Source organism: Larimichthys crocea, chromosome IX (genome assembly GCF_000972845.2).
Source record: "Larimichthys crocea isolate SSNF chromosome IX, L_crocea_2.0, whole genome shotgun sequence".
In the NCBI taxonomy this organism is placed as follows: domain Eukaryota; kingdom Metazoa; phylum Chordata; class Actinopteri; family Sciaenidae; genus Larimichthys; species Larimichthys crocea.
In genome coordinates, this window is record NC_040019.1 from 8,220,417 (window position 1) to 8,240,978 (window position 20,562).

The 20,562-nt window shown below is 39.9% G+C and overlaps 1 protein-coding gene across 2 annotated transcripts; it reads right to left on the reverse strand.

The window, feature by feature from the left end:
* Positions 1-1,187: 1,187 nt before the first annotated feature.
* Positions 1,188-19,075, reverse strand: arvcfa (ARVCF delta catenin family member a). 2 transcript variants are annotated; one of them, XM_019278308.2, is made up of 16 exons: positions 17,899-19,075; positions 13,906-14,082; positions 12,127-12,734; positions 9,738-10,216; positions 9,469-9,652; positions 9,244-9,361; positions 8,786-8,954; positions 8,091-8,108; positions 7,875-7,946; positions 6,857-6,984; positions 5,812-5,962; positions 5,539-5,731; positions 4,574-4,685; positions 4,060-4,147; positions 2,478-2,554; positions 1,188-2,247 (listed from the first exon to the last, which is right to left on the reverse strand). In XM_019278308.2, the coding sequence occupies exons 1-16, from the start codon at positions 17,917-17,919 to the stop codon at positions 2,155-2,157; spliced, it is 2,688 nt and encodes an 895-aa protein (XP_019133853.2). In that variant the 5' UTR covers positions 17,920-19,075; the 3' UTR covers positions 1,188-2,154. The 2 variants fall into 2 exon arrangements, with proteins under 2 accessions (XP_019133853.2, XP_019133854.2); XM_019278309.2 differs by lacking the exon at positions 7,875-7,946 and having other exon boundaries at positions 17,899-19,073.
* Positions 19,076-20,562: the final 1,487 nt, after the last annotated feature.

Consider the following 20,562-nt stretch of genomic DNA (forward strand, 5'->3'; position numbering starts at 1 on the left):
CTGCAATCATTTCAGTGTACACCCACTTCAACAACAAATCACAAACACAAAGTGATGAAACCTCATTTTAAAAAATACACATGTAATAGATTATTATGACTTAAACAAACCTCCATACAGCATAGGACATTTCAGCTTTGTTATTATATGCAACATGTGTATCTAAAATGTCTAAAATATAGATATATAAACCCACAGTATAGGCTTGTATCTAAAACACCACTTACGCAAGTGAACTCTGCAGCCTGCAGGAGGTTACATGACTAATGCCGACACATTTTAGCCCTCTCAGGGGCTGTGTGCAACATGCAAGTTCATAAATTCAAGTTCACTGTTCATGGCCACTGCAGATATGAGGTTATGTGAATGTCTTAAAAATACACTAAACAGATTTACAGTATTTTGGTCTTAATTACCAAATTACTACAGGGGAGGAAATGTGAATATAAACAAAGCAAGATGTTTAAAAACCTCACTGTATGCTGTTGGAACATATCACTTTCCACATATGCTGTGGATTGCTGAGTCACTGCTTAATCACTAGATGCATTATGTTGCAAGCAGAAACCCAATATTGTTTACTCTTTTGTCAAATTCTATCAGTGAAAGTTACAATGACATGTTTATGTTATTCTACATATCAGTGGTATGTCAGTATATTGCAATATTGTGTAAAAACAACCTCATATACTGAGGATAAACAAAGTAATCTGAAGGTCATATTACAGTGGATTGCATACAAAATAATTACATATTTGTTCAACCTTTCTAAAGGATGTCCAACATATTCCTGTTTCCAGGTTCATCTTGTGACTGCTGGGAGTTGGGCATGTTTTCCAGACTGTTCCCTTTAAATAATTAAATCATTTTTTAGTGTTTTTTGGCCAATGCACCTGCAGTTTGGCACAGAGCTGGAATCAGTTAGGCTAGTGGTTTGAAAACGTGCATATATAGTGCCAGCTTTTACAGATGACGAATAAGTATCTTGCTCTGGCATTCAGCCTAACATGGCCCACATTTGTAGATGTGTTTGTAATTGTGATTGAGCCACTTTAACAGTGGATGTTTATCATTTTGTATCCTGTGTGTACAATGTGGAGGCTGACTAGTAGTGGAAATTAGGCCTGGCTGTGAAATCATGTACATCAGACAACAACAAAAAATGCTCATCGACAAGGTACTGCCTATAGGGATCGTTTATTTTATCTTTTAATTTAAGCCTGTTCAGCACAGGGTTATTTAACTGGCCAGTGGATGAATACAAAATAGAGAGAATACAAATAAAAATGAGAAATTATGCACATCATTTATTTTCATTTTTCATTCAACATCGCAATGCAAAAAGGACCACTGCAAAGCAGAGTTGTACTGAATGTAGGATCACTTACTGGTATTAGCTAATACACATCAATAACCTTTAATTAATAAGATGGGTATTACAATAAATATTACAATATAAATACCTTCATTTAGAATATTAACAGTCCTTTGTTACACATTTACAATCCCATTTTTCCTATCATGAAAACAAATGGAATAGAGAGGATTTGCTAATGACCGCACAGTAGTCTGATGGCAGGTTTGTCAAGAATAAACTGAATTCCAAATAAGTTGGATGTTTTTGATGACGAGGCCAACGACAGCCCTAATCCTAATTATCTCAAACACGGACCAAAAATATTTTTAAAATGATTTTATATTAGAATCTTCTTTAGTCCATTCTTTATCCATGGGAATAGATAACAACAGATCTACATGTCACTTTAGGCCTTAATAGCTTGACAAACTATAAGTATTATAAATGATCTCATACTCGTGTAGCAGTAAAATTCAAATTGTATCTGTTATATATTCTTTGGAGTCTTGATTCTTGCATATTTAGGCTATTTCGGAGTCATACATAATCCATCATGGGTTTTAGATAGACAGTACATTATCCTAAAAGACAAAATCCATCAAATCTATTTCCAAATATTCTCCGTAATAAATACATGTAAGTGTTTGGCACATTATTTCCTGTAAACAAAGGAAATTACTTTTAATTCAATGTGTTTCTCTTTCTGTACAAGAATGATCCATGGCACAAATCTGTATTTCACCAGTGTAAAGTGTCTCTACAGGATTTTTCCAGCTTGACTGGCTGTGTTGTCGTGTTTACACCCAGGAGTCCAGTGGTGGAGGTTTGTTATCCATGAGGCCCACTGCAGGCCTGCCAGCTCTGATGAAGTGTTTTCTCTCACTTGTCGCCTAGGACAAGAAATATGCAAACCACTGCATTGGTTAATTTGCATGAAAAACAGTTGCAAACACACGTCACAAGAAAGTAATCCTGTAGCATAAAAAACACTGTGTCCGCTTATGCTCCATACCGGGGATAATGGGAATGAAGTCAGTTTTAAGTAAATGAGGCTATATGCAAATTATATGTGCCGTCATGATGTTGTTTATATGCAATCAGTCATCATATGGCAGATTACCTGGAGAGCGTCTCTCTCTGCAACAGGCCCTTTTCCATCTCCAACCCTATCATTTGGCTCTAAGCTGGAATATACATCTGCAAAAGAAGATTATAATCATATTGCAGTAGACAATTTGCTAAAGATGTATAATAATAATAATTACTGTATTGCTCCCTTGGGGAAATTCATTTAGCAAGATGACTAAGAGTGAAAAGGAACAGATGTAGGGATCAGTTTGTAGGGAAACGTGTCAACCAACCAATCTAACGTGTTTCTGAAAAATGTCACTTCACTCAGGGTTCTATTTCACAAATTAAAGAGTTTCCATAAAAAGGTCAATTAAGTGTTAAATTAGGTGGATATGGTAGGTAGAAAGTAACTATAGAAACAGATTTGGATCTGTTTCTATAGTCATCAATACCATACCCGTAGTAGCTAGAGAAGCTGGATGTTATGTAGGTTATCCCTCATTTTACTGTTGCATGTGTTACTCAGGGTTATTAAAATGGTGTATTTGCTGCTTAACATACAATTTTGTTATAGCTTATAAATGTAAACAAACCTGTCTAGCTATTAGCCAGAGCTTGACAAAACTGTAATCTTTCAGTAAATAAATGTGGATCATTTTTAGCATAAATGTAGTTTCATTACATCTTACCTGAAGTAAGATGAAACCTGAAACTGCCTGAAGGCTGCGCTTCTTCTACCCTAAAGGCTACCGCTCTTGTTGTGATAAAAGACAATTTTCACTATTCACTCCAGTCACCAATTTCTGAAACTTTACAAATATGCTATATATTTTCCTGCTTCCAGGCATCAAAGATGCTGTGAAGAACGCAGCCCCACATGAAAAAACTAACTTCAGCTGTAGATCAATTATTAAAATAGTTGCAAAATGTTAATTTAATGTTAATTAATTTGCATTCAAAGACTTTATTTTGTGGTTCTGTACTCAGGGATGCTGTATAGAAAAAAGGTTCGACTTGTTGAGTGTAAACTGCAGACCTAACCTCATAATCATACGTAGGGTGCGCACATATTGTCCTTTTAAGTGAAACACATTTCCAAAAGGCCACATCAATTCAGGGTTAGGCAAGAGTGCACACCGGAGAGAGATACAGGCAAAAGCAATGAAATAATTAATTGAAAGCAGTTTATACCTATTACCCCTTCATTTATATTTCAAAGGGTGTTAAAGTTATGTTCATATTTCAGAGGGAAGCCTGTTTCAGCGGGAAGCTAGAGGTCGCTCTTGACGTGGGAAAGTGTGCGCCCTTTTGTAATAATGTTCAAAATGAAATGTGACTGGTGATGCGTGAGCCTGCCCTGCTTCTGGCAGAGAGTGTGTAGGCTAATAAGCCACGTCTGTGCACTGATAACCTTGGCAGCACATCATTGGTTTAAGGCTATGTTTCAGAAGAATGTGGTCAGGACTAAAAATGCCCATTTTTTGTCCCTGACATGACAAAAACCACAGTATGTTTTAAAGCGTTTATTTATTTATTTTTTTTCTTTCGCCCTGAGCTAGAGGACATTTTTCTCATTTAGATGAGGATTTAATGAAATTTTGCTGATGGAAGCCATGCAATGATTTGCTGACCTTGGTTTTTGTCCATGAGAGGCAAGGTGATGTCATCGCCGCCTTGCTTTCCACCCTTGGATTTTTTAGTCACTCCGGTAGTTGTTGGCTTTGAAAGACAAAAAGGTTTAAGTTACCTGATGACACTCAGAATTTTATACTTTCCTGTTGTTCTAATTTCATAAATGGACATTACATTGGCTTTAATTGGATGCGCTTGTACTCATTCTTGGAAATTAACACACCATATATTTTTCTTGATGTTCTGGATGCAACAAGAGATTATGAAAGCTGACCTACAGTCTACTGTACACGTGATTTTCAGGGTTCAAATCAAGCCCAAATGTCCATGTCCCCACTTGGACATAAGCTGTTTGTTTTATGTTACAGTTAAACTGTATCTTGACACACGTTACTGTACTATAAACTGGTATAAAGGAGTTTGTATAGTCATTCCACAGCAAGATAAAAGATGTGTTACCCTTCACCATACATGCTAATTTCATCTTCTTGACCAGAAAATAGTGGCAAATACCTTAAAGTGGCTCTTGTTCCAACCTGCCTTGTTCAGAGTATTTCTCAGGTCCTTGTAGGCCCATATTGTCTGGAGGACATGGGAAGCTGCTTTGGTCTCCCGTGCTGATTGGCTGACAACAAATCATTAGAAACTGTGGTAAACAACAGAGGACCGCTCTGAGACAATACTGTCCCAGTGATTAAAATCCATTTCTGATTGCCTCGGGATATGATGCTTATAATATCATGAGCAACTGCATCGAGGCTGTGTCAGAAGTATAAACACAGACATTAAGCTGTCGCAACAACAATTGCTGTACACTAATGCAGTTTTCTCTTTAAATAAGATTTATCTTGCGGTAAATTGCTGTGCAGAAGCTGCAGTACAAATTATTTGTAGCGCAAATATGAACAAATATTTAAAAAAATACAGATTATCAATAAGGTGCAAACTGAGTATATAAATTGTCAGGTCAACTGTACACGTTAAGGTGCATCTTCCATCTTATTTTATCAATATATGAGACTTTAGATTTGAAATACAACCTGACTGTTCAGCAAGCTTTTTATTGTTTGGTTTGGGGTGCAGTGCATATTTAGACCTTTGTGTAAAGGTATGTATAAAGTTTATTTGAAAGACACCAAAGGATCAGTGTGTAGAATTTAGTGAGCGGTGTAGTTGTGGATTGTAACCCCCTACATGCCTACAGTGACCACTGAACAAGTGAAAAACACAAGATGTCCTATCTAAAGACAGTGTTTGGTTTGTCCAGGCTACTGTAGAAACATGGTGGACACCGTGGAAGAGGACCTGTGGTGTCTGTAGATATAAATGGCTCCTTCCAAGGTAATAGAAACAATGTAATTCCAACTTTCAGGTGATTATACATTAATGAAAACATGGTCACTACATTTTCTATTCCATTTCTGCCTCATTCCGTTAATAGAGAGCCCTAAATCTTACACACTGGACCTTTAAAGTACCTTGACTTGTTGATGGCCACCAGTTTCTGCACAGCATGACCCTGTATGAGGGCTCTGGCATTCTCTGGGTTGTCTGTGATGATCTCATGGATAGTGTTAAGAATAGACACCACCGTATCTCCCTCAAGATTCTTCGCTGGATGCTGCTGTCCACAAGGCAGGTTACCAACAAGGTCCCTTAAAGCATAGCTTCCTGTAACAACATAGTAAAACTGGTTTGAGTGTGCAGGTGTAAGGCCCATGGGTTTGTAGACTAGCGTTACAAGCTTGTACCTATTAGGTCTTTATTCCTTCGATCCATCGCCAGGTTGCGAAGAGCAATAGCCACAGCTCGAACCACTTTGTCCACATCTGAGCGCAGAAGCTCCACCAGAATAGGCAGCCCTTTCTCTTTTCGCACTGTGGCCCTGATGTAGCTGGACCACTACAAGAGAAAACACAAACACACTAAGCTGTCTCAGATTTGACTTTCAGGGTCCCCTTTCATATCTCCACCTTTATAAAAACCACTCATCTCACCACAAGTACACCATGAAAATAAATAGCCAATGCCAATATATCACAAGTAAGAACTAAACTCTACTGTCTCAACTGCTCTCTTTGGTATGATGTAACTGGATTTCAAAATCTCAGGATTTCAAAACTCCTTTAATCTGACCATGGCCTTAGCATTGATCTTAAATTATAGTGACATTCATGGCACCGTATATCTTGGCAAAGTACATTATTTGACAAGCCTATGGATCCGCTTCAGGAACATAGCAGTAAAAGTGATTTTTGATCATGCAGGCTGCTGATGAAGTCAGTCTGCAGAGTCTAGTTAGATTAAGATGATCAACCCCACATTGCCTTTCTTCTGCACAGTTGAACAATGATGCAGCCTTAGAGACGTCCCAACCAGCCAAGAAAAACCTGTGGGCATAGAAGCCTCCGTATATTATACAGTAAGCCTGAGGGAGTTGTCTTGTTTGACCCTGCACTGTGCAGATCCAAACTGAACTGATGCATCTACATCTAGCTTATGATGTTATTTATTTAACTCTATTTTAAGCAGCAGCAGAGACCGATAGTGATTATGTCATTTGGAGACAAATCCTGGATCTGCTCCATAGACAGCGTCTAAGGGCACTAGGACACTATGACAGCATTCATGGAAATCTATTATGAATACACATGAGTACACTAAGAATGGGCCAACAAAGTGTCACTTAACTACATCAAGTCTTATAAATACCATTTTGATGTTTGGGATACACTCCAACCTCTGTGTAATGTCATGAGGGGTAAGAAAGAGCTTGCAGCTATTCCATCCACTCACAGCCCACTGTCCTGCAGCAAGGTTCTGCAGCGCTCCCGCAGCTGCCTCCAGGGTGTTGTGGTTGTGACTGCAGGTGAGAAGAGAGAGGTAGAGCCTCACCACCTCTGGCTGGTACAGCAGCTCCAACCCTTTAATAAGAAAAGCAGAGAATACATGACCATCAATTATGTTATGTTTTTGTCCGTGTTATTAATAATAAGCAATCAAATCAGTTTGTATAAATGCAAATATGTTAACATTGTTCCACAATGTAGGTAGGCAGATCTATTGAAAAATGCATAGATGAATTTGATTAAACTCTCTATGCAAGAAAATACAACTCTGTTGGACTCCTGCAGAGCTTTTGAGCCAGTGGAGGCTTCTAGATGGCTGACAAGTAGTATAAAGCTGACCTGGGACCATAACATGCTTGTCATTCTGATTTGCATTCACTGGCTGGAGTGTGGGAGGCATCAGCTCAGCTCTGATCTTTGTTCTAACAGCAGCCAGATCCAGATACACAGTATTCAGCCCTACATTAATATGGAGACATTTTTACCCCTTTAATGCCTACATACAGAACACATTCATGGCTAAAAACAGCCATAAGGCTATGACAAAAAAGGTACCAGATATATATCAGTGTCTTTGGGTCATGCAGAATTTCAAGCAAATACCAGCACCTGCTAGAGGAAATTGCTCCTCTAGATTTTGCCAGATAAAATTGTTATCGGTCCTTGAGTCGGTGGGTCATTTTGTTTTAGTAATGAAACTCTCCTCAAGTGGTGCGAGTGCTGATGCGTGGCTTTGCATTTCAATTAATTATCTTTCAGGCCATGCCAATGTCATGCATACAAAGCAAATAATGTAACACAGAAAGCAGATACTGATGCCTACTATCGACCATTAATGTTTTAGTAATAAACCTAATGTATAACCTGCTTATTGCCAAATGTCAGTGTAAGTCAGTATTTGCAAATCAGTGTATACTGTAATCAGTATATTTTAAATGCAATGTTTTATGTGAAGTTTTATGTACCTTTCATTTGTTCTGTACGTTTTGGTAAGTCCAATGTACCATATTTTCTGTCCATAAATCCATTTTTCCAACCTGTACATCACAGACACAGACATGCACACAAACACCAGTTTTCATTATATCAGCACACTAACAGATAATGTCAGCAAATTCAATGTGATATCCAATCACAACATTACTGCCATGAAAATATTCCAACATAACGAGCAGACTGACCTTGATTGAACCACTCCTCTGATGAATATGACCGAAGGGGTGGGAACAGAAAGAAAGAACAACGTCAGATATTAGATTATGCTGGGAAAGGACACAGCAGCAAAAACAGAGATTCTTCATGTGGGGAAACACTGGGGAACTGACAGTATCAAGTCAATGTTTGGCTCACAGAGGCATTCGTCAATACTGTGCAATTAGCTGAAAGGTTAACATTTGTGAAACGCCATAAAACTTTAAATCACAATTAAATTTGACCCTATTGTTCCTCCATTAAGTTTTTTTTCCGCAGCACAAACTGCTGCAGCTTATTAATTACAGAGTATCAGCTTACTTATCGTTACTTAAATAGGTTATGCACACCACCAAAGGTTTTTCACAAATTCAGTTTCACTTCTATGATGTGCAAATCACAAAACTGATGTAACAAAATATACAGATGCTTTTTCAATAACCCTAACTCCTCCGTATATGTATCATCAACTCCTGCATGAAATATTTAGGTTCACATAAAAGGGGAGCAAGAAATGTGAAACCCATGCTTGAAGCCAAGATCTGCTGAAATTAAATTAAATTTGAAAACAAACATTTGAAACATCCAAGATTAAAATTAGTGTTTTCAATCAGAGCAACTCAGACTGAAATAATACAACCAGTAAGGATTGATATGATGTGATCACATACGATGGCAGACCAACCTTTGGGTCTTTTCCCTCCAAAACAATCAGGATCATTCTTCTTCTTCTGGTGCCCCACTGACCTCATCAGATGATTGGCATGGGGTTCCTGAAATCGTTCCATTCCTGGTATTTCTTTGTGGACATGATAGGACAGGTTTCGCAGGATGCAGACGCAATTTTCCACCGACTAAATGGAGGACAATCAAAGATGCTTTACAGGAAGTTGCACAGCGGCAGGAGTTGTACACGTGCTTACACTGACTGAGTACATTTCTGCTCTCTGCAATAATGAAACTCAGAAGCTGAGAAGCTTATCTATACTTCAATTACTTTGGTGACTTGCATTAAATGTCTAAATCAAATGCAATTCCGTACCGGCTACTAATTTATTTAAAGAGAAATTCACTCTTCACTGTGCATAGGATTAAAACATTTCTGAGTCTCTAAATTAAAGTCGGCGTGATGACTTCAGCAACCTTATTGTCAGTGTCTTTGTTGACAACAGCTGACTGAAGGGCATGGAGGAGCGCATCCACCAGCCCCTCGCACTCCCTCAACCTCTGTCGAGCCTCCGCCCCATCTGAGCTGACGTTCCTGCAGAAACAACTTTGTTAGCGAAGCTACGAGAATTCGGTCCATCACAAATTCATCTTTTAGAAGCTGTTGTAGCATTTGTTTCTCACGACAGCAGCCAAGGTTACCTCAGACATCCAGAGGTGTTCTTGAAAACGGTGGTCCACTCAGCACTCATCTGTTTGGAGGGGTCAACTGAATCTTTCCTCCAGCCTGAGTGTGGGATGATGATCTCATCGGTCAGTGTTTGAAGCCCATTGTTGATGACCATCATCTTCAGCGGTTCATGTGAGGAGAGGTTCCACAGAGTGCCTGCAGGCGAAATAATAAAAAAGCTGTAAAAATAATATGAAGTTGAAGGTTATAGCCCCAGGAAGAGACAAGAATTGAGCTGTACCTGTGACTAACTCTTTGACCTCCATGCTGCTACACTTCCTCAGGAGCCTGACTAAAGCTTGGATACCGTCACAGTTCTTGATGGCCATTTTGTTGTTGTGGTCTTTTCCATAGGATATGTTGCGCAAAGCACCACAGGCCTTGCGGTGAACCTCAGGTTTAGGGTGGTCCAGTAATTCCACCAACATTGGCACCCCGTTCAACTGGCGCACCTCCTGCTTGATGCGGTCGTTCTCGTAACACAGGTGCTGCAAATAGGCGGCAGCATTAGACTTGACTGGGTCCATTGGGTGGCTGAGCATTGAGATCACCTCATGCAAGTTGGGGTCTCTCCAGCGTGGGTCTCTGCGGATGCTGTCGAGGCTGACCATGCTGCTGCGTTTGTGGGGAAACTGCAGGGTCTGTGCTCGGCACATAGCCTGAAAGAAAGGATTCAGGTTTCCCTCCAGCTGGGCCATGAACGCGTCATCATAGCCACCTCTGAAGAGACAGAGAAAGTCATGCATGCTGGGGTCAGGACAAAAATTACACAACCATCAATTCTGAATTTTTAAAAAAAATTAACATTGAAATCAACAAAAATGTTGTGAAATGTTGGCACAACAGTAACATCCTGGAGTCTCCACAAAGAAGGTGGATTTTGTTACTTTTGGACAGATCCAGGCTGTTTCCTTCAACTTCTGGCTTTCAAGCTAAACTATCCTGACTATCACACAGATTGTGGTATTGATTTTCTTATCTAATTGTCAGCAAGAAGGTGAATAAGTGTACGTCCCAAAATGTAGAAGTATTCCTTTGGTATTCAACAGGTCAGATGGCATTTCTGAGTTTAATAAACTGGTCTCCAGTGAGTTTAACAGCATAAGTAAGTTGTTTGTATCTTTTGTAAACAGTTCTGTCACTTTATATGGGCTAAGGAAAAGCTTCTGGCAGGCAATAACAGGTGAAACCTCCTTATTTATTGACTCTGCAGCAGGCTGCCATTCCTGATTGATACCAGCTGCTACTTAAGTGCTGTCCATCTGTCTTTCTATTGTCCGGGCTGACTTACAGGAACAGGATAGAGGCGACTACCCGTGTGCAGCTACAAAGTTTTAACAGTAGTATATTATTATCACAGCAGGTGCTCTGTGATAAAATTATCCGATGTGTTGATTTGTACATGCTTGTTACTGTGGCACTATATAGCACTGCACTTTCTTTGGGCCTGCATTCTTCTTGCTTGTCAACAAAACAAAATGGAAACTCAACTGGATTTTACTAGTTTGGGTGGCCAGACATAATAAGGCACTGATGTGTAGGATGTTTATAGATATTTCTGGGTTATAGTTTTTCATAGATTATCCACATTTTCATTCAAAGCTTTAAAAGGCACACCATATCACTGACATTTATGCGTTATTTTGTGTCAAACTCAGAGTTAAAGCCCCATTATGTAACTTTTCTACCATGAAATAACAGATTTAATATCACTTAATTGCTACATTGACTAAGATGACTGGTCTCTCTTTCATTCCCACTTTGCTGTTTTTGAATTATGTAAATTTGTGTTCTGGGCACGGTCACTCGCAAAAACTACGTAATGCTTTATGGCACTAAGTCAAACATCACCAACTTTTTCACTTATTTTTGGTGAAACTGGATCATATTTTATGGAGAAAATGTTTTTTTGCTTTCCCTCCGATGACCTTCAGCTGCCATGCATCAACTCTCTGTAATTACCACTTTCCTGATACACAGTAAACTACCACGAATTATAGCTGCTGTTAGCTAATGTTAGCTCAGTTTGTTAGCTCATGGGGGGAACAGACCCCGTGTTATGCCTGAAACAGAGCTGAGCCAGTGGACGAATGAAATGGAATGTAACCGGTCTTAGCAGCCTTCATGGACATAATGAGACGAAAAAGACCAAAGGGGACGCTGATGTTGTGTTCCTGTTTAGCTATCAAAACTAAACTGTTGTTGTTTAGTCTTCCTATTAATGTCAAAGGTGAATTGACTTTCTAGTGCCTGTTAAAGGTGAGCTCATTATCAGGGACCATATTGATATTTCAGTGACACAGACTGAGTGTCCTTTATTGTCTCTGTCTGATTTCTGGCCAAAAAAAAGTTTAATGGGCTCAAAGCTAAACAGACCCTGCCACAGAGGTCAATGTTAGAGAAATCATTTTGCATGGACATACTTTTAAAATGAATATTTTTGTGCTGTTTAGAGACTGTGTATCAAAGCAACGAATACATTTTACTGATTCATTTTCACATATCTGGGACTGATCTGTGTTTGACCCTACATCTAGGTACGATAAAAACCACAACAGTCTTTTGAAATGCATTTACACACTCTCTCCTGTGGGATCAATAAAGTTTGATCCAATGTACCGGCCTCTTACCTGGTTCTGGAGGGCTCCCTGAGGAGCTCCATGGTGGTAATTGGTCTGAACTGATGAATTCCCCCCAGTGTTGGGTAAGTGGCACCTGGGTGGTCAGTCTTCATGTCCAGGGGGTTCTCTCCTCGCTCACTAAGTCCGTCCTCCTCTGTCTGGCTGCTGAGACCTGCAGGAGCGTAGCTGTCCCTGAGGAAGGGTAAGGTGGTGTAGTGAGCCCCGGGCTGGAAGTTCTTGGCAGGCCAGTAGTTGTGGAGGGAGGCACGGGACAAGCTTCCATATCCTGCACATATTTCACCCCCGATGCCTCTGTAGTTATCAGGGAGGGTATACACTCTGCTCTGCCTGTCTGAATTCACTGGCTGAGGCTCCCCAGACTGTGGTACCACCTCAGGTTGTGGGGGTGCTGTTGTTGTTGTGGTCGGTGTAACAGACTCAGAGGGTTCATTGTTTGCTTCACGAACCGGTTGCTCAGTCGGAGTGTTATCTTGAACCTCTGGAGTCGATGTGAGATCAGGTGTGTCTGATGTCTCGAAGTTCTCCTGCTGTATCTCTGAGGATTCTTGGCTTTCAATGGGTGCATGTTCGCCCTCTTGCTCCACAGCCTTGGACTCCTACAAGGATTGATGCACCACATCTATTATCTCCACAAAAGTCTAATCAGAATCTCTGTTAGTCTTTAAAATCCCATTTGTCTGAAAGGTCACAGGTTGCCTCTATCAGATTAAATGCCACCAAATTTGTGTGTTTACAGATAGAGCAGGAACTATTTGGTCTTAATTTACTTGGAATAGACCAAACATGTTACCTACAGTGTGTGTGTTTATCGCTCATCTAAACTGTACAGCCCACCACAGCTCATTTCTCATAGCGATGATCAATCATCATCATTTCAGCGGTTCCCTGGCTTTCAGAGCCACCAGTAAATAATGAATTCTTCTTTCCTGCCAAAGAGTAATGAATTCCCCTTGTTGAAAATGAGTTTAGATTGGACTCTGATGAAACAACTTGAGGTCCAGGCCCTGTTTAGAAGCAGAGTAAATTGCGTGAAATTTAATTGTCTGGCTTAGTAAATTGATTTTGATTTTATCTCCTCCTTCCTATCATACTGTGGGCACACCCTGTTATTTTAAGCACAAAAACATGTAAATATAGTAACTCGGTGAAATAGAACCTAATAGTAATAAATTTTATTGTATCATTGCACAATTGAAACTCAGTGTTGTATCTGTTGAAGAGAACTTTATATCTGAAGTGGATGGTTCATTCAAAAATGTCAGTGACCAGATTTGTAGGAGGTACCTTGTAGGTTGCATATTTTTCATATTAGTTGAAAATAATTGTTGTGATAGTGAATTAAAAAAAGATAATATGTCGGTAATTAACAAAGGAAGTTTCAAGAGGATCAACGGTCACAGAAGTGAGAAATGGCTCTTGTGGGCTGACAATTCAATTCAAATATGGTTAAATATGTGAAATAGCAGAAAAATACATATTTGATTTTGTGGGAAAAAATGTTTTAAAAAGGTTTCAGTTGATTCTTTTACATCAAATCTAAAACTACACTTAAAAAATACATACTGTTTTCACTCTATAACTCCTCCTTGAATCACACCATAGAAAAATCTATATCAAACATATTACAAGTCATAATTCCTGTAAAGTAGAGTAGACTTAGACTTTTTGAGTCTGTTGTATTTCCCACTCAATCAAAAACTCTGTCATAACAAAGTGTGGGAAGTCGGTAGGTGGTGATGAAGTGCGACCAAAAGTAAAGTCATGAACCTCAGTGTCTGTCTGCAGCGGGGTGTCGGTCTCCGTGGAGCTCTCATTGGTCGAGGTCATCATCGAGGCGATGGAGGTGGGCGTGTCCAGTTCGTCATTGGTGGATGGGTTATCCAGCGTGGCCTCTTTAGCATCCTGGGACAAAGATAGTGGAGGAGGCCCCTCTGAACTCTGCTCCTAAACCACACAGACAGAAATAAGTGAGGCCCTTCGGCATTATTTGTGTGTATTATGTACAGCACAACATGTCACTAAGGCCGTGTTTAAATGATAAAAGAGCTGCTCTTTATGCTCGGTTGTCGACTCTGAGAGTAAAACCTATTTCCACTGTATTATTGAATCATTTGAAACATGAGCGGTTGAATTCATGCTGAAAATGCCAATATACACACTTATTTTTAAATCAGATAAAATGTGGCTGGATTTTTTTTCCCTACAATCTAATTGGGCGATCTGTCTTTAGGAAAATAATACTGGTTCAAAGCAGTTCTGCCAGTGATCAAGTGCAGACATTAAAAAACACAGAGTTGTTTAATAAATGGATGAGAGATGCCATTTATCACTTATTTAATTAAGTGGTGTCTCAGGTGTCATATCCGTCTGTGCAGACTAGGATGCACAATACTGTGCATCAGTTAGCTTATCTCTATTGGATAATAATTGCTTTACAGTATGTTATTGGTATAACAAGTAAAAATTATATCTTATAAATCAGAATCAGGTCAACACAGTGCTGCATTGGTTAGCGCTTGCCTCACAGCAAGAAGGTTCCTGGTTTTAATCATCCAGTCGGCTTCCTGTGTGGAGTTTCCATGTTCTCCATGTGCCTGTGTGGGTACCCTGGCTTCCATCCACAGTCTAAATGCATCCACAGTCTAAATGCATGCAGGTTAATTGGTGATTCTAAATTGCCCATAGGTAAATGAGAGTGTTAATAATATGTGTCAGCCCTGTGATGAACCGGTGACCTGTCCACAACCCTGATAAGGATAAGCGGTTACAGAAAATTGATGGATATCAGAATTATTTGATATATAATCATTGATTAATTACATGTGCACCTGTGTGTTCTCTGATTTACTGCAGCCAAAATCAGCTATTTCTGAAGTTACAGGCTCTTTAAAAGCAAGCAGCAGGCAATTTTAAAAGGATAAAGTCCTCTTCAAGTCCAACTTTTTAATGATTTCAGGCAGCATATTTACTTCCTTTGATATGTACAAACACTGGGAGGCAGCATCTCACAGGAAGGCTTTCATAGATCAAAAAAAGGAAGAAAAAGAAGTATAAAAAAAATAAATAAAAAAGTAAACACCGCCGGTGTTTAGTAATAAATCAGGACAAAGCAAAGCAGTGTTTTCCAGAAGTATGCATCTATGCCAGGGCGCCTCAGTTAGTTTAGTAGGTCAGCTTGACTGCTGGGAGCATCATACAAGAGATGAAACAATATCTATATTGAACATTGAAATTATTGATTATTATTGGTTATATCTGCTAGGGCAGACCTATTTGCTAAAATTTGCCATTTCATAGGCATATTTATAGGTTTTAATGCCTCTAAACAGATGTTGCTGTCCCCAATTGTGTTATGTAAGCATGTATAAAAGTCATTGCAATTTAAGTTATTTGGCGCGAGTCCTGATTTGCCACCACTGACGCTTAAATCAGCAACCCAGCTGTTGCTCTGCTACAACATGTGGATATTTCTGCAATTTCAACTTGTTTATTTCAAGAAGAAAATAAGTTCTCTTCTCTTTTCAGCAAAATGGGTTTCATTAACCAGAGTGGATTAATTATTCAGTATCTTGGTCTGAGAAAGAACTGGAGGCAGTATTTGACTGTAAACACATTTTATACTGATTTTCTTGCAAAACTTCATATTCATTACAGTGTGTCTACAAAAAAAAATGCTTCGCTGTTCTAATGATCTCAATCAATATCTGATTATCTTATACACCCTTTGTGGCCCTCTCGTTAAAGCAGTTGAGTTTCTCTAAAATCTAGGACAAATAGTAGCGCAGACAACCCATCAAAACATTAGAGAGTATAATTAAAAGGTTGTATTGTGGAAAATCAATTCCACTAGCATCATTTATGGTCCATTTTACTACCTGAGTTGCTTATCCACTCTCTAAATCAATTTTCATTTCAAGAAATATGACGCAAATGCATATCTCACCAAATATGTAGCACCCAATAGCACAGACACAATATGCCGAATGATGTACCGAGATAAGAACAAATAAGCTGTTATATCTCTCCAAACTCTATTCTTTTTCTGAGGCTGCAGCATTAAACCGAACAAGTGCTGAGAACTCAACTCCACTGCATTAAATCAGGCTGCAGTGAACAGCTGACTGAATGTGGAGGGAGAGAGCTTGATTCGCTTTTCAAACACCTCACCGAACACAAGAGCCCCTCGCATCCATGTACAAAATGTGTCAGCGGGACGAGGAGATGAAAGAGTCACACAGGAAAAATTGGCAGCATGGAGATGATCCTGGCTTGAACACCTCATGGGGGGGTTGATTGGATATTGTGAGGCAGCACTAAATGAATGCCTGGCCAAAAGACAGGTACTACTGTCCTCTACAGACAGCTTGATTAAGGATTTGGAGGACGATAATAGGCTGGACAGGGGTCTGTGTGTTGTCCCCGTCTGATCCAAGCTCCGAGGGAGGCCAGGCCTCTGTGAGTCAAAGCTCATTTAAATAACTCACTGCACCATCACTAACTAAGTGTGCTCTCAGAGCCAAATAGGTCGACATGATGGTTCTGAGTCCGACTTTAAAAAAAAACAAAAAACAGAGTATGGTATATAGATGTTAGGTGCAGCGATGCAGGAGACAAATGACATGATTAGCATCTTGTTCCCGTCAACTCTCAGTATTGAGGCCAGCTGCAGCCAGGGTATTATTTTGGGAGGAACAGAGTCTGATCTAATGCTGAGTGAGTTCAGATTTTGGTGACCAGCTCAAGGGCACAAACAGCAACAATCCAAACTTGTCACAAATCTGTTTCATAAAGGAAAGATGATTTGAAAAATGGCTACCCTCAATTTCAATTAAATCAGCGGAGCCAAGTCATTTTGTGGTGATCAAACTTGAGAATAAATCCGTCTTTAACAAGCAGTTTGTCTTTATCAAACTGTGGGATTGAAAGTGTAATGCATCCAGTGGATAATAAAACATGACATCAGCCCACCAATGTCAGAAGACATTAGTCACAACTTTGTCACAACTCATCTGCCCTCCACTATCTGTTGAATCAGTGATGCTCATACTGGTCACTGTACATTTACAGAATGATTCACTGTACGTTGTGAATCAAAATGGCACTGAAAAGACAGATGCATTAAAGGCTCGTCTTTTTTTAAGACTTGTTTCCTGCAGACGCACTAAAGTCCATTATGCAACACATCTTGTTTTAGCCAGAATTCGACCAGGCTGGTTTATGAGGATGAAAGAAGGGAGGATGGTCATACTCAAAGTTTCTATTTGGAGCATCCTTCCACTCCTGGTTCTGCTCTGATCCTCAAATAGTTAAATGCTGCATGGTCAGATTTAATGTCTCCCTGATACATCATGGCAATACACTTACCAGAGTGTGTGCAGCATTTTCCCCCTGGAGGGACAACCTCTCCTCATAATGCAATCAAAGATTATCCCCCTTATAAGCTTGCCTATGCATTTGTACACATGCACAGCCATGCGCGTGCACACACACACACACACACACACACACACACACACACACTTGATGAAGATGTTAGCATCATGTCCCCATGCGCGCAAGGAGACTGCACCGAACAGCAGTGAGAGGCAAGGAGGTGAAGCGATTGATGCCTCCTTCATTCATCATGACAGAGGCTGAATGCAAAGCTGTGGAGGGCTACAGTTCTCTGCAGGAAGAAAAAAAAACTGATAGGCAAAAAAAAAAAAAAAAAAAAAAGAGGGAGGGTACAGAGCAAATAGAGCCATTCCACCACACACTTACCTCTTTCACTTCAGCGGGCATTGCCAAATCTTTTCTGCTTCCCCACAAATGATGAACAAGATGCGTCCCCAAGTGAGACGTCTGTTTCTCTGCTGAATTTTTGCCTTGACTCTTCCTTTGAGCATCTGAGGCAGTTCAAACATGAGCGGCCATCCTTCCTCCCAGCTCTCACTAACACACGTCCGCTCTCACTCCCTCTCTCTTTCCCTCACTCTCTCTCTCTCTCTCTGCCTCCCTCTCTCACTCTCACAAACACACACTAGACGCACCGTGCACACATTTGCTCAACACAGACGTTCCCCCTCACACGTCCACACACACACACACACACACTGAGAGGCAATAAAAGCCGGTCTCTCTCTCTCTCTCTCTCTCTCTCTCTCTCATTACTGCACTCCTCCTCTGTTCTGTGCTGCAGTTAATGTGTGCGCTATTAGCAAGGTGCTGAATCAACTGTGTGATGCTGAGCCTGTGAATGGCTTAGGTAAGTGCAGAGCCCCGCAATCCCTGCACTCTACCCATATTTCCTGGCAGCATTGGTGCACAGGCAGTGAGTACACACATATACTAACACACACACACACACACACACACACACACACACACACCATTCCCCTGTGGGCTCACAAGCAGATGCAGCTGGAGCATAGAGCAGCCCGCACTGGTTCAGTCCTATGTCATCCATGTGCAGCATAATAAAGGGCGAGGGGTGGGAAGGTGCATAAACACTGTTTGCAGCACCAGGCAAGAGGGGACACACTCCGTACTGAACCAACAGCTTTGTTCTGCAAACTGTACAAAACAAATCAAACCCATTTTCACCACCCCGTCACTGTTTGCCCACAAATCTTCACACAACACCTGCTCGATTCACTGTGGTTTGGTAGAAGCACAGGAATAAAAAAACAAAGAAGATACTTGAAACAGGGGATAAATATCCTGCAAGCAGCTCAGAACCTGTTTTGTTTGTTTGTTTGTTTGTTTGTTTGTTTGTTTTTAAGATTTCATCACCATAAAATGTACTCATTGTCTTTGTGTGCTCCTGGCTCTTTTTCAATGTAGGCAGGCATTACATCATTTTTAAAGGAGTGTGAAATCAGCTGAAGTGGTCTGATATGAACCGAGACAAAACCCACTGTTCCACGTGACTAATAGAAGGCCACGTCCTTCTTGCTTTCTCAATCCAGGACATCTTCCAATTTGCCATCAGACCACTTGTACTGAGGCAGCAATAATCTAAGTAAAAAATGATCAGCTCTCATCGACAGAGCAGTGCTCTCTATCAGCTGTCTTTCTTATTGATTTAAGAGAACCTCTCAATATCACTGATCTCGGAACATTTAGAAGTCCTCATTCAGTCATCTTGGTTTGTGTAAACTTTGCTAATAGACCCGGTTTGTCTGAGGTTCTGAAGTTAACACCTTTAAGGTTTCTTTCATTAAAACCTCTTGCATGCAATCCCTCATTGGTGTTACAACCTTGATGATATAATTTTTAATATATAGATCAGTACAGAAGCAACAGAAACTTAAAAGACGAAACCTTGAATTCCTCGTTTCAAACATCAAAAGATAAGCGAGATACATTTAATCAGTGAATTGGTTAAAAGGCTCCCTCAAAGTGAAGAGCTAACATTTGAGCCATCTGCTTTAATTTAAAAAAAAATCTTTGATTCCTCTATAGTGAAATCAAAGCAACATCCATGAAACAGCATGTTTTCACATCACAAAGATTTACTGACATGTGAAAACGGATCCATTAGTTCCAGAAATGATTAGCGTGGTTCACCGCTCTCCCACTGTTCCATCTCCACACTCGAAAAATTCAAGTCCCATCATATTGAAAATACCAACATTAAGTGTCTTAATGGTTTCAGGTCACTGACAGAGCGGCTTCATTACTCTTAGGTATTTTTATTCTGATGAAGGATCTTTCTTTTTACAAATCCCCGTTTAGAAGGCAGAATATCCAACAAAGAAACAGGGAACACATGAACAAAGCTGCAGAGAAAGATTTCTTTAAAAGAAGAGGAATAAGGATTTTTCACATAGTATCATCAGACGCATAAGTCATGAGTAAAAGTCTAAAGAGAAATCAATATAAGCATTATCCAGCTAGCATGACTATGAGTTTGAACAGCTTTACTTTGAGCTACATCACCATTCTAACATGCTCACTATAGGAATGTTTAGCAGAGAGCCTAATGTTCACTATGTTCACTCCTATCCTTACCTTTAGTATGTAGTGTGCTAGGGCTGTCACAATATCTGCACGATTATCATGACAGGCAGTTGCCTCACAGCAAGAAGGTTCCTGGTTCGAGTTTGCATGTTCTCCCCATGATGCTGAGATGGACGGATGGATTATCATGTTTGGCAAATGAATTACACTCAACGGCAACACTGGCGACCAACGTTAAGGTGCACTATGTTGTGAGTGTGAACCACAAAGGAGGAACAGAACTAAACTGAAATGATTATTTACATAATATTATCATATGTGTATTATTAACAAAGTATGTCATTATTCAATATAATCGTCAATAATGATTAATCGTCCGTACATTGTGGCATCCCTATTCAGAAGATAATGAAAAAACATTTAATGGCATTTCACTTACAGTACAACTACAAATGTCAACCTCATGGAGGAAAAGTCAACGTG